Source organism: Rhea americana, unplaced genomic scaffold (genome assembly GCF_003343005.1).
Source record: "Rhea americana isolate MKP2758 unplaced genomic scaffold, rheAme1 scaffold_227, whole genome shotgun sequence".
Lineage (NCBI taxonomy): Eukaryota > Metazoa > Chordata > Aves > Rheiformes > Rheidae > Rhea > Rhea americana.
The window spans coordinates 1,099,908-1,114,330 of record NW_028186343.1 but is presented as its reverse complement, the minus strand read 5'-3'; the positions used below and the strand labels follow the sequence as shown (position 1 = coordinate 1,114,330).

Below are 14,423 nucleotides of genomic sequence, written 5' to 3'. Positions count from 1 at the left end.
CTTTTTAAAATTCTCTTACCTTTGCACCGCATTTTAGAAGAGTTACTTCTAATTCTGTTTTACCCTTTTTTCATCTGCCTTCCGTTAGCTCTGTGTTTCTGTGAAAAACTCCTCCCATCTTATTTTCCGAGTAAGGTTTTCATCTTTTTTCTCTCTATTTAATTGTCATTTTTCCTAACCTCCTCCTGTATCTACTTGTTCATGTGAGAGCATTCCACRTAAGAGAGGACTAACTGCTATCATTTCCTGTGATTTCACCCAACAAAAGGAATGGCATGGAAAAAGGAATACAGCATGGTGAAGTCCAGCAGCAAAGTGATAGCAGTGGTAATTTCAGCATGAGAGCCTTCTACATTTAGGCATAAATCATGGAACTGTTAGCCTTCTTTAGCACAGGCTAAAATTTGCTCTGGGGAAACTAAAATAGGACAATTAAGGTAAGCCCCATCCAATCTGTCGCACTGTTCCAGGGTTTTACTATTCTAAATTACTGAAAAACCTTGAGAGTTTTTCTTCTTCACTATCCTTATCCTAGTAATGATTCTTACAAGGAATGAACAGGAAAGYATTCATTTGCTTCTAAGTTTTGACAGCAAGAGAGGATTTTTATACTTGAAATTATTTAAAATTGTGCATTTTGCTTAGAACTAGCATTTTTCCAGATTGGAATATAAAATCAGAGTTGAAGAGTAAAACTTCTTCTTTTTTTTTTCCCTTTTTCTCCATTAAATTCATGTCCATTTAATGTCCAGACATTTCAGTATGAAAAGAAGGTTATTATTCCAGGTGTTGGAAATCTCTTAATTGTTGGACTCTTTACTGTCCCTCTCACTTTATGGCTGTGTGTGTGAGGACACATTTCACAAAGGAAGTGAGAACCCTCCACCACTCTGGCCCTTTTCTTCATGAGGGAGGTAGGGCCGTGTACAGAGGTGAGTGTGATCCAAATGCAACAAAAGTAGTGTTAATTCTCTGCTTTATAACTTTCCCCCCTAACTTGTTATCAGCACTCTGACAGTTACTACAGTATGAGACCATTCACTCAACAAGCCACTACTGAGACCAACAATGCATAGAATTCATACTTCACTGAGATTAATTTATTTTAATGCCTCTTAACAGTAAACAAAACAGACTATTATTGGGAGATGAGGTAGTGAAATAAGTGTCCTGATTTAGAAATTCAAAATTAAGGAAGACAGGCAGTTCTTTCCATAGTATACAGGGATGCTGCAGCGCATAAACTATGAAATATGTGTCTATAATTTCAAATATTTATTATCTAGATACAGCGGGACAAGTTGAGGTGTGAATATATTTCAACAGATGAGTTGTAAAACTTTTAGACTTTCAGAAGTGCAAAAAAACAAATGCTGGTGAGGAAGGTTGCATGGAAGGGTAAGTGGTAGTGTTGTAACAGTGAGCAGTGGGGTTAACTTGTCTAAGTGTGTGGGCAGCAATAGTTTCCCTAAAAAACATGTTCAAAACAGAGGGGATTTTGAAATGGTGAGTGTTGAGCATTCATTAGTGTTGTATAAACATGGCATTTAGCTGGGTTTTAGATTCATACCAGCACTTCTACATGAGGTGTAAGGAGCATCTTCTCCCAGGAGTCTGTAGGAGGGTTTATTTCAACACGTGATGCCCATTCTGAGGTTGCAGCCAAGTCCTCAGAAGGTTGAGGTGGGGAGGAAAGCATTTCAAAGAATTTGCCAGATCTCTAGTTTTGTATTGACAGCATCTGTCGTCTTATTAAAACAGTGCATAGCACGAAAGTTCACTTTGATTCCTTGCAGTTTCTAGGTATCCAAACATCAGTGGATATCTGCAATCCCTTTTTCCATCTCTAGGTGAAATAGTGGAGATTGCAGGTTGCCATCTTTATTTCATAGAATCATGGAATGGTAAGGTTGGAAGGGACCTCTGGAGGTCATCTAGTCCAACCCTCAGCATAACCCATCYGGGGAYTGAACCCACGACCTTGGCATTAGCAGCACCACGCTCTAACCAACTGAGCTGCGTTTAGCTGTGTTTAGCTGCATAGCAATCTGTGTRTTCTGAGTTTGTTCGTCATAGACTTCTAAAGATGAAACTCTGATCTTCAGAGCCCCGTAGTTCAGAGTACTGCTCCCAGGATTTGCCCCTCTTCACCATGCCTTATTTTAACCATGGGATTGAATTCAAACTTTCAGTTACTTTTTAAGTTGTTAAGAGTAGTAAGTAACTTTCAACCCTCCTAACTGTGATCTCAGTCTAGTCTTGGTTTTCTTCTGCTGAAGTCAAAATCATCATAAGTCAAAACTGCCTTAGTGCAGTTGGTCTCCACAGATGGTTTAAAAAGCTGAAACACTGAAAGAAAAATTAGACTCACTATAAGTCTGTGGCCTCATTCAAGCCTTCATATTGCACCATTCTTTTAGCAGTTATCTAGCATTCCTTTTGCTTTTCATGAAGTTTTTTTATTTCTACAGCTTACCTCAAAAAAGGTGGGGGGGAAGATCTATCTTTTCTTTCTCAGTATCTTCAGATTCATGGCATCCTGTAACTCTGTGAGGAGTAAGTTTTAGTTTAAGGGTGCTCTCTTAAATTTGTGTGTTCTTTGACTCTGTTTCCGTGTGTACTTGTATACAATTTTCCATTCATATTTTCTCCTTGTTCTTCCATGTTGAWTTTTCCTACAGCTGGAAACTGAAACCAAAGCTGGTTTTCTATAGCTTTGTTCTACAGTTCCCAAGACTGAGTTTTTCCAGGCCTTTAAAATCTCATCTTTAAAAACTTGTAAGCTCAGGCCTTTTATTGCATTCTCGGGTAGAGGCTCCTATCCACCAGTTAGTGATTGCAAAGTTGCTAATAGACTTAAACTAGGCTGCCTTCAACTAGCTCTGTCTTTACTCCAGCCTCTTGCTGCATCTACCTTTTGTGTTGGCATTGGTGTTTTCACTTCTTGTCTGATCCTTATTTTTCTTGAAGCTTTTTACTTTTTGCAGTCAATGCACTCTGAAAACAACTTCACCACTGATTTTCAGCAGGGGGTTTCCTGTTTGTGAATGACTTCTCAAATCCCTCTTGCCTTGTGCTCAGACAGTACCAGCCGGTCACATCTTTTCCTCTTCTCTTGGGAGTATGCCTGATTTAGTTTGCTAGTACAAAAAATTCATTTCTGAAAAGTTTTTCAGAAYGCTTAATGTCTATTTCTGACCTTTACCCTTCAAATTTCTTGTGTTTTATGTATTCAATCTAACATCACACAAAATCCTTTAAAATTAAAACTATAATTATTTTTGTGCATCCATGTTAAATCAATAAGAATAAGTAGGACACTGACAGCAGCTCCAAAACTGTAGCYGGTGATGTGATGAAAAGTCTGTGGGCTGGACAGGGTTTGTGATCCAGGAGGCTTGCAAGCCTGGCCTACCCTTAGATCCTCCTGGAAATTTTGGAGAATGCCTGGCCTACGGCACACCTTGCCCTCAGGGAACACCTCTTCTGGAGACCACACAGATTTATAAAAGAACACGGTAGTGGCATTATATTGTTACAGCATATTTCAGTTTCTCTAGTTTTAGATTACTGCCAGCAGAATAAAACTTAGATATACTCATGCACAAATGAAGACTGGAGAGAGATCTAATTGAAAGCCTGCAGGTATTACATTATTTACAAAGTTTTCAGAGAAATCTCTTAAAAGAAAACAACAAAACCCATGCTGTTCTAACAGCTGGTTTTGCTAATTTGTACTGTGCTTAATTGGTTCTCAGGTCAAAGGAGAATGAAATACTGTTAGAGAAGGAAGGATCTTGCAGCTTTCAGCAGGTAACTAGTGCATAAAATTCACAAGCAGTAGACCACAAATGAGAAACTGTTGCTATATTCTAGTATTACTACGTGATACTCTCCAAATGATGTGCTTTTGCTGATTCAGGCATTAAGACGTAAATATCAATTATCTGTATTTTTAAAATGCCACTTGAAAGTGTGTGGTTGAATACCAAACTTGTTCTTTCGGTCTAAGCCCGTATATTTTGTTTTTTTTTTTTTTTTTGGGGGGGGGGGTAATCGAAGTTTAACAAAAAAAAAGGAAAGAGAAAATTGGTGTGGAAGTACTCTGTTTTAGGGCTTTTCTTTACCTACATGTGTGTCAACATGTAGATACCTTTGTGCTGTCTGCATCTTCTCTAGGAATCGTGATAATGGCAAGAAATGTTTGTGGGCACTGCTAGAATGGGCACAACTAACTGAGGAATTAGCATGGCCAGGCGCTATTTCCAGGAAACACTTTTAGTGCAGCCACCTATTTCAAATTTTAGTAGCATTGATGTGTTGTTCAGCTGACCTCAGCATTAGGAGATGGTTTGAGGTATGTCTCATACAGTTGTGTGCACTTTGTAGGACCCTAGAAAGAAATGCTGTGTCATTACAGTGCAAACTTCTGTTCACCATGCTGAATTTCTTTCATTGTAGTGGGCCATGGAAGTTGTGTTCCACAGCCTCTCACCTCCAAAATTATTCTTGTGCTGAGTTTTTAGCAAATGGCTTTGTGTGTTAGCATTGAATCTAATTTCCTGAATGTGGCATTTCTCGTCAAATAATTGTTTACACTGCTGTGACTTCATGGCAAGATACTTAGAATGAATCTGGAGAAAGAAAATGTGTAAGGAAAGGTTCTACGTATACCTACTGCATTCCTTAATCGACTAACTAGCCTTGCTGCCTGCTGYGAGGCAGTACCTCCTGGCAGGGACAGTCTGAGGGCTGATGCCCTCACTATTTCTATAGACTAGCATCCTTAGCTGACCTGTGTTCAGCTGGACCAGCCCRTGCTCCAGAGCTGTCTTTCCACTGACTGGATAGCAGAGTGGATGAGGAAACTCTGAGCTCCTTCAAACTCAGGCTTTCCATACATAGCTTTCCAGCTGCTCTTTGGAGGAAAGAAAAAAAAAATGCATTACTTCCCAGCACACTGGAGCACAAGGCAGGTAGAATACAGAAGAGTTTACACACTAGCACTTTTCTTTGGAAATGTGGTAAGATACTTGCTCCGTTCCATCACCATGAGCAAAGAATGAAATAATAACTAACACCTGCCTCATATGGTGAATTAGTAGCAATGAGTTCGGTGCACAACTTCGGGTGCTCTATGTAGCCATTACAATATAAAGTAAACCAGTTATTATTGGGACTGTTAAAATAAGTATTTCCTAGCGTCTGCAGGTGCACACAATTCGGCCCTTACTCTTTTGAAGTGTTTTGAAGGCGAGGTGGAACGGAACTGTTAAACTGTATTAATGTATTTTCAGGCATTTTCTTTGACGTGCGCAACTGCGGGGGAAGTATTTTACAGAGGGATGAAGGCAAGCGGGGCAAKTGCTTTATTTAAGCACTTGAAGCTGTTGTCTGTTTGCTTCTCCAAGCATACACTTCTGAAATCCTGGTAGTACTCTGTTCTGGATGTCCAAGCCCAGTTTCTTCCTTATCCCTATAATGAAATCRTATTTTGTGCAATGAACTCTAAGTTGCTTATATCCTTTAACATATCTGTGCTTTAGTTCTTCAAGCTGCCCCCCTCCCACCCCTAGCATTTGGAAAGCATTTTTTCCAGGTGCCAGACACATTTCTGGGGCTTGTGTTTTCAGTTGTCATGTAATAGGCTTAGTGAATGACAAAAGAATTTTTCAAAATTCCAGCTGAAATGTTTTATAACRTTGTGATGTTAGCGTCTCCGTGCACGTGACAGTGAAGGAAACCGGAGGGCAGAGCCCGCTGTGCCGAGGGAGCGGAGCAGCTCGGTACCGTCCTGCTGCTTGTCAACTTTCTCCGCACCTGCAAGTGCACGTTTTTGCGGGTGTTCTTCTTCACTGCGTACGCGTCAGAGCGGCGAAGGAAATTGCGTCGTTASTGTAAGAGGCACTGCTGCAGTTGCATAATATGCGTGTTTATAGTGTGTGGATAATCTGTATCTAGTGTATTCTGTGTATAAAGGGAGCGAGTGAGAGAGAATATTAACTGTGATGAAGTCATGAACCCCGGCGCCCGCTATAGGCATCTGCAAACACTGGTTACCCTGGCAACAAGTGGAAAGAGGTTGGAGAGGAAAGCTGGAGTAGGTTGTTGCATTGAATTGTTTTCAGCTTGTTTCTTCCTCACTAAAGCAGGGAGATGTTGAAAGGTATGACGTGCCTCTTTCTATGGGTATACTATATTGTGTATATTCAGAGAGTTGTTGGGAAGGGGAAGGCTAAAAGGAATTCTTAGAATTTAGCATGTGCTCAATTGCACATGAACTTTTTGATATAAATATGCCTTGCAAATCTGTGTTTTTTTCTATACGCTTAATACTGGTGTGTTGTGCTCTAAAGCGAGAGTGCTGAATGGCTCTCCAGAGTACAGGACCTGTCCCGTCTTCAGCCTGGAGGCAAGTGGCTGTTGCAGCTTACGTCTTTAGAAACTGTTTTTATTTTAAGCTGGATTTGTAGAGCTAATGTTTGAAAACCTGCCAGAACAGTGCAAGTACTGTGTATTAGCAAGAGATTTGTTAACTGAGATTAAATGTGAGCTTCCGAACACCTTCAGAAGGTGCTGTGCTTGTTTGCTTGTGCTCTTGGGCAGAATATTGTGGCTCATGAGTTGGTGGAGTCTTTACCTCCCTGGGGAAAGTTTTTATTAGAAAATCTGGGACATTGTGCTCAGGGCTGTAACAGTGTCTTCCACAGGACAAATATCAAGATACTCCCTTCAGAAATCTGTTTTAGATTATAGGAAATCCAAATGTGTGTTTCTTCTTGATTATTCTTCTGTCTTTTGCCCTTTTTGTCTAAAAGGAAAAAAAGATGCGATAGATAACAATATTAAAGTATATTAAAGTAACATTAGTACAAATTATGAGATACATACACCTGAAACAACCAATTCTTGTTATTTTCAAGGATTTTTAAAAATAATTTGGTTATTAGCTTAATTTTAAACTTTAAAATAATGCCACTGCCAAGTGACTATTACAAAAAGCCAAAATTGCACAGTCACAAAAGAATAAATTAGGTTGACCCACTCAAAGAGTAGATTTGAATCACTGTGTATTTAACACCTCTGACAGCAAGGCACTGATTAGCAGACAGTGGTACTTGATTCTCATGTACTGAAAGATACAGTCTAATATAATATTAACAAGTGTTGTTCCCAAAAGTATAGGAATAGAAATGCACGTTTAGTGTGCCAGATTTTTGCCCTTTCATTTCCATTCACTTTTATATGGAAACCAGCTGACACATAATTTTATTGAAATGAGATCTAATTTTATTACACTACAAAACTAGATCTACAGAACTAATAAAAACAAACAGCATGGTATGGAAGATGGAGATGTATGAGCATACTGACTACTGCTAAAAGGATGTTGACATATATCAGTCTTGTAGCATTTGGCTAGGGATCAACAGCTCAGAAGAGCTTTTATCAGTATGGGGATGCATGGCATAATTCAGAAATAAGGCACAGCAAATCCACTTAAGCAATGGTATGTCTTATAATTAAGTAAAGGTAATAATCAGCATAAGAGGTAGAGCTTTATCCTTGGACAGTAATACAAATCTGAGCTCTTATTCTGAATGGTGAACTGTTAAGTCCCTAATACAATTTAGCAGTTGCATACAGTCTGTCTCAGCTAACAGTATAGTTAAGCCTATGGGATTTACAGTTCATTTCTCGTTAGAGTTATATCTACTGAAATCAATTTGTTTTGTATTCTTAGTTGATAAATGAATAAATAAGTGAGTAAGTTAGTACTCACCAAGATTTTTAAGACTGCGAGTCTGAAGTGCTAAAGTTAGATGGACATTGACTTCTCGGCCGTCTGGCAGCGTAATCTTCTGAAATCGTCATTGTCATCTTGCTTTTTTCAGATGTTGGTATGATGTTTCTTTCTATCTTTTAATTGAAAGCGTGTCTTGTGGCTATTTGGTTATGGAAGTCCTCTGGGTTTAGGCTGCAGCTCGTCGTCAGAAGCTGGCAGTGTGATGGGGGGTGTGCGTATGGGCTCTAGGGCACCTTAGGGCTGAGCCTGCCTTGTACCCAGTCTCTTGTGCTCTGCCAGCRTGTGGTTAACCGATACGGGTGTCCGGTGTAAAGGGCAGCAAGTACACACAATGCTGCTTCAGCTCTCTGCTCTTTATTAAACAGAGAAGCAACGAATTATGATTTTCCTAGTCCAGCTTCCTGTAGTTTAAGTATTTCCTTCTGTGATGTTTTTGAGTTGATTTGGTCTATTTATACAATGCGTGTATAAATTCAACAATTACCATCATATTTCCAGTGCTGTATTTTAAAGTCTATAGAGAAATTTGCAGGAGAGGACTGAGGACAGGAACTACAGTCATATCTCTTAGACCGTCCTATTTCGTGCTTGATACTTGAATCAGTGCAGAACAGAGGCTGCTGTGATTTGTGCGTGACCTTTCCTTTTCTGGGAGCGTTGGAGAATTCTCTGCAAGCGAACTCATTTGTTCTCAGGCTTGTATTGCCTATCAGCTACCAGTTTTAGATAATGGTGTTTTTTTCTTTACCTATGCAAATCAGTGGCTGAAAGAACTTGCAACCCCTTTGGTAAACATTTTTTGTACAAATTGTTCACAAACTCTAGAAAATGTAATTCGTTAAAAGAGTTGCATCTTTGACGTTTGCCACATTGTTAAGCCGTAAGGTGGTCTTAAGTGTGTTCTGCAAAGAGGACTCCTGGCCAAGAGATCATTATCGTTGTAAATTCCCAGTTCTTATCTACATTGATGAAGATGATGGAGAATTGTTTTTTTCAACAATTCTGGAGAAAAAAGTATTTTTCTCATGATAAAAGTTGAAAAATAATTCCTTTTTAAGAAGTTAGGCTCTCAAAATCCTAAACTGATTTAGAGCAGGGACATAAGAAAAATGCATCAGCTGATCTGTGATAGTTGCCTGTGCACACCTTACTCTGTATAAATATAAATTAATTCAAATCAGCATATATAGTCCTTTGTTTTTTGAAGAATATCTTCATTTTATTGGAAAWTAAGAACTTGTTCATGTGTCCATGGCCTTGGAAGGCTAGCAGCTATTCCTGTCTGCCCTCCCAGAAAGGGTTGTCATTAGCAGCTCACAGTAGTTCGGTGAAAATTACTTCTCTTATGTACAATATGCAGCACAATGTGAATAAAACTGGTTTAACATTGCATTAATTTAAAAGTAAATACAGATGATATAGAATTAAGAGATTGAACACACACTAGAATTCTGAGTTAGAATCATTCCAGATCCTAGAATGGCAGAAGGTAGGAATTTTAGATTAGTTCATGTATTTATAGGGGTACAGGAGGCATATCAGTGAAAAATGAGCATTTAGTATAACTTCATATTAGTTACGTTAAACAGGATCTGGTCCTGTAACTGGATGTTCACAGTAATTAATCTTACCTACCAGTAAGCTGCTCTTCAATACAGTATATATCTGCGGTTGCAGATCAGTGAGATGTCTGGACCGCAGCTGGCTCCTTATTAAGGGTAATAGTTTTTGCTCTGCCTCGGTGACGGGTGTTTCAACCCTCAGGTCTGCGAAGGTTAATGGTCAGCTGGATGTATTTGTTTCTTGCAGTTGTGTGAAGATAACAAAATGTCATGCACCAGAATTCTTTGCTCAGCTTTTTAAATGCAACTTGATTTTTTTCAGGAATTTGAATTGATGACACCAAAACTGTGTTTTTAAAGGAAAAAAAAAATTTCTACTTGGTTAGACAACAAAAGGACAGAGGCTTAGGAAGGGAATCAAGATACCTCTTAATCTGTGAATTTTTGTTTCATTAATAAAGAGGAAGAAGAGCTTGAAGTGCCTTTGGAGGGACTTGGATTTCAGCAGCAAGAGTCACGACTTTGTCAGCAGATGAAAATGGCTACAGTTGCACCATCACCAGAGCCTGTGTGCTGGCAAGTGGAATCGGTGACCAGCACAAGCTCAGGACCTGTTTCTACCCAACGTAAGGAACTTCTACGCTGCTTATAATTCTGGAAATTAGTGGTTAAATGAGTATCAATATGTAGAGACTTGGATAACTGTGATGCATAATCCTCAGCTTCTCTGCCTTCCTTTCACTCAAATGTTCCAGAGTTTACAGGCATGCCTGGCAATGTCCCAGCTTCTTGGAGAAGTGCCTTGTAGTCCCTTAATGGTTATTCTTTTGGGTGTATGACTCATACTAAATACCACAGCAGCAAAGCCAAACAAAACCTAGCCAGTACCTAGCTATCGTGCTATAGTCTGTGCTTCTTATAAACAATATTGGAATATTTAGCAGAAGGAAACGATTTTTTGCAATATTCGTACTAAGTCAGGTTAACGTAATGCCTAGCCTTACAATTGTTAAAGCTTTCTATTTCTCCTCTGCCTCCTTCCCAAGAAAAGTAGAGGTGGTATTTTAACTGGAAAAAAATAAAACATGGTATTTTAGGAGGACATACTCTAGACAGATATTCTTGCTTGTGTGTATCTGTCATTTTTTGTGAGAAGCAGATTGTCCTGTATCTGATTACTGCAACATTCCTGGCACTCTACTCTGAAATGATTGGCTGCACTTGGAGATGGGTCACAGAACCTTATGGAAATTCATGCCTCAGCTGGTGTGGCAATTCTTACATTCTTATATACTGCTGAAAACATACTATTCAATATTACATCCTTTAGTAGTTAGTTCTGCCACTGTTTGGTTTTTCAAAATAGCATCAGGAAGCTGGCATTTTATTTTGCTGCCATTAAGTAGTCCTGTCAGTCTCAGAAACTTGCAAGAGAGTGGATAATGTTATTGAGACTTGACAAGACTGAATCTGAAAAAAAATATATGAATTATTATCATTATTATCAATCTGAGATAGACTCTGGTGTTTTAATTCATAGAATTAAATATTAAATATTTCTGACTGTACATGAAGCAGCATTATTAATAAAACTCTGTTAATGGAGTCTCAGTTTTGAATGTAAAAATGTTGTCCTGTACTGAYTATCGTTGCATGTACATGCTTCTTTGTAATGTGATAGCATCTGAGGAAGGGCCAGGTCCCTCTTTGCTTCATGCACTAGAAGTGAAGAACAAAGAGATGATGTGACAGTGCTAAATGGTGGTAGAAAGTGTCGTGAGCACACCCAGCATCTTGCTGCTTCTTTTGGACTTCACAACAAAAGGAGATTTTTACGGCAGTATAGCAGAGAACAATGAGATAATTTTGACAGGTGTTTCCATATATATTTTTTAACTTGTGAGGGCAGCTATGGAACTGTGGGGTTCCTTTAGTGGAAAGCACCATGATCTTGTTTGAAAATCAAACATGGCTGGGGAAGCTTGACAATGTGAATGGAYAGGAAGTAGGAGCTGACATCTCAAAAATGAGAAAAGATGATACTGTAGAGGAGGAAATTTAAAAAAGCCTCATGAGATAAAAGTAAGCAACTTTATTTGTTGCATTACTTAGTGGCAAGCGTTAGAGAATGCCACGATAAGATGATTGGGTCTGAAACAAGTGAATGTTTGCAGTAGCCTTCTAACTAAATGTAAGTGGGTCAAGGCTACACTGTCGTTTGTCCTGTTTGGCATGGACAGGCTGAGTTTCTGCTGTCCAATAAGATTTTTAAAAATTACAACCAGTTTCCAATTTTCACTGTAGACTCTTGAGGCTTAATTAAGCAAAGCTTGAAGAAAGACCTTTTCAGCCAGCCATAGGCCTAACAATCAACTGTTTCCCCTTCTTCGACATCTGAAATCATAGATAGCTTCCTAACATTTTTTTTTTATTTTCTCTTTAGTCTCCAGTTCCAAGCCTGAGCTCAGCTCCAGTTCACAGACTTTGGGAAGTCAGCAGAGCAAGACAGATGGCACTCGTGTAAAAACTCGCATTCTGCCCAACATGCCAAAGCTTTTCATACCTTCATCTATCACCAAATTTCCACCTGAGATCACTGTCACTCCACCCACTCCCACTCTCCTTTCTCCAAAGGGCAGCATTTCAGAAGAGACCAAGCAAAAATTAAAGGTAATAAAAGGGAAACACTAACTTTTTTAGATGATTGTTTTTAACTTAATTCTCCCCTCAATAAAATTCTTATGTGAAAGGACCAACTGTTCCTGTCCCCAGGTCATAACCAGGGATTGCATAAGTAATTGAAGGAGATGCTAGCAGGAGTAATTTTTTAAGGACTAGTGAAATACTGGCTGTGGATGAAATCACAGCTGTCCCAGCCCCTTGCCTGAGGGGATTAGAAAGAGTTACAAAAATGGGTGAGGGAAGCAGTGCAAGAATTGCAAATCTTATGTTAGTGGGAGCTGCTAGAATTTTAACTGTGGGGAAGCCTACTGGTAAATGCTATGTTGTTTCACATTAGGATGTCATATACTTACAGAAATAAGAGGACTTATGAATGTGAAGGAATAGCAGCCAGTTGGTTTTTATCCCTGTGACCACAGATTTATCCTGACTATTTAGCAATATATTTTCTCTCTCTCTTTTTGGGATCAGTCTGCTATTTTGTCTGCTCAGTCTGCAGCGAATGTAAAGAAGGAGAGCCTTTGTCAGCCAGCTTTGGAAATCTTAGAGACCTCAAGCCAGGAGTCCTCACTGGAAAGTGATACTGATGAAGATGATGACTACATGGACATATGAATGAATTTTGGCCATCATCAACACCAACCATATAACCATTCTTCTTGTTGCCGGCATCTCTGGCAGGCGAAACATCTTCGTTGGCATTATTCTCCATTTAGTCTACATCATTGTGTTCCTCACTTCCATTACTTTCTCACGACTACTGCTTGTATTGCCTTCAAAATCTTCGCCATTCTCCCCATCATGGTGCTTGACAGAAAAAAATGATTGTTTACCAGGCAGTTAATTCATTTGGACCATGTTGTCACCTTTAACTTCTGCAAATACAAGAATGTTTTGAGCTGCAACTTGCATCTCTACTGTTCCTGCTTCAAACCAGAGCCTTGGGAGCCAGTCGGGTGGCTTTTTTTCTATAGCATTTTTCTACCTTTTAGTTGTCTTTCATTTTCCTGGTTAAGTTTTCCTTCTAGAGCCTAATTTCTGTCTAGCCATGCCATGATTAGGCCAGCAACTCCATTTAAGGTGAACGGAGTAAAAGTTTGCTGAACTGGTAGACTTTTCAGTTGCATCAGGAAGTCTGTGGCTTTGGTTCAGGGTGAAAAGGAAGAGCTGAAAGTCTGTCAGCTCTGTGGCACAGCTGGATGCCTTGTTAAAATTTGACTAGGTGACAGAAGGCAAAGAAGCAGGTTTTCCAGGCAGACAGARAGGTTGGCCTCCCATTTGTGCTCATTTCACTCATATGTATGAGGTCCAGCAAAAATTATCTACCTGAATGTTGGCTTAAATAACTGAACTTTTCAGAAACGTCTTACAGTCCTTTCTCTTATAATGCCTTGGACAAGCATTTTGAATTGAGGACTAGATGATATTTTTATGGCGGTATTGAAAAAAACCTTAAGATTTCAGTACCATTTCAGTAATGTCTGTTTTTTACAGAATGACACAAAAAGGTGTTTTTTTAACTATCTGAAGAGGGACTGCTCACAGTTATTTATATGAGAAAATAATGGTAACAAAAATCTTTTTTTCTACTGAATGTTAACTTTGTAAAATAATGAATGCAAACCATAGGGGAAAAAAAAGTCCATGTCATGCTATATATATATATATATACACACAAACATGCGCGCACACTCAAATACATGCGCACACACACACACACATATATATATGTATATGATAAAAAAAAAAAAATGCATACAGCTTGTCATGTTGGATTTCCTTGTGTTTGGGGGGAGGTGGTTTTCTGTGAAATGCAGAACTTTGTATAAACTTTTGTTTTTTTCTAATAAAGTTGAAATGTACTTACTGTTGTCTCTGTTGATTTGAGAGGTCAAGATGCTGTGGTTCTGGAAAGTGTRCCACTGTTCCCTTCCTTTTATTTCCTGGGTAAGAGGGTTTTAGAGGAGGGGAAAAAAATAATCCTTTTCTAAAGACTGCCAAAACTCTTGAAATGGCTTTGATCTTACATGACCCAGAGCCTGGCCAGCCAGTACTTCCAAGCACACATGCTCCTGGTTTGCACTGAGATACAAACGGGCCCTGCATAAAAAGAAGCCACATCAAACTTTGTCTTGTAAGTTTGTTCTTGTACTCCAYGTTGTTCATTCTGAACAAAATGTAATTTGTGAATGAGTGAACACATCCATCGTGGGTGTAGTAGCAATTGTTCATGTAACTTGTTCACTTACTGCATGTGATGGATGAGCAGCATGCAAGTGGTACGTGGAGAAGGTCAGGGTAAGTGAGAGGTGAAAGCAAATGTATATTTTCAGTAGTAAAATGTTTTCAGTGTTTGCTCATTTGGTGTAAGT

The 14,423-nt window shown here is 39.1% G+C and overlaps 1 protein-coding gene across 3 annotated transcripts in view; it reads left to right on the top strand.

The window, feature by feature from the left end:
- Positions 1-13,918, top strand: part of CABIN1 (calcineurin binding protein 1) — a 123,173-nt gene extending 109,255 nt beyond the window's left edge. For all 3 annotated transcript variants that reach the window (XM_085305832.1, XM_085305833.1, XM_085305831.1), the window contains 3 exons: positions 9,831-9,995; positions 11,813-12,039; positions 12,523-13,918. In XM_085305832.1, the coding sequence (XP_085161958.1) occupies positions 9,831-9,995; positions 11,813-12,039; positions 12,523-12,666 (536 nt within the window). In that variant the 3' untranslated portion in view covers positions 12,667-13,918. The remainder of the gene's footprint in view (positions 1-9,830; positions 9,996-11,812; positions 12,040-12,522) is intronic.
- The last annotated feature ends 505 nt before the right edge of the window (positions 13,919-14,423 follow it).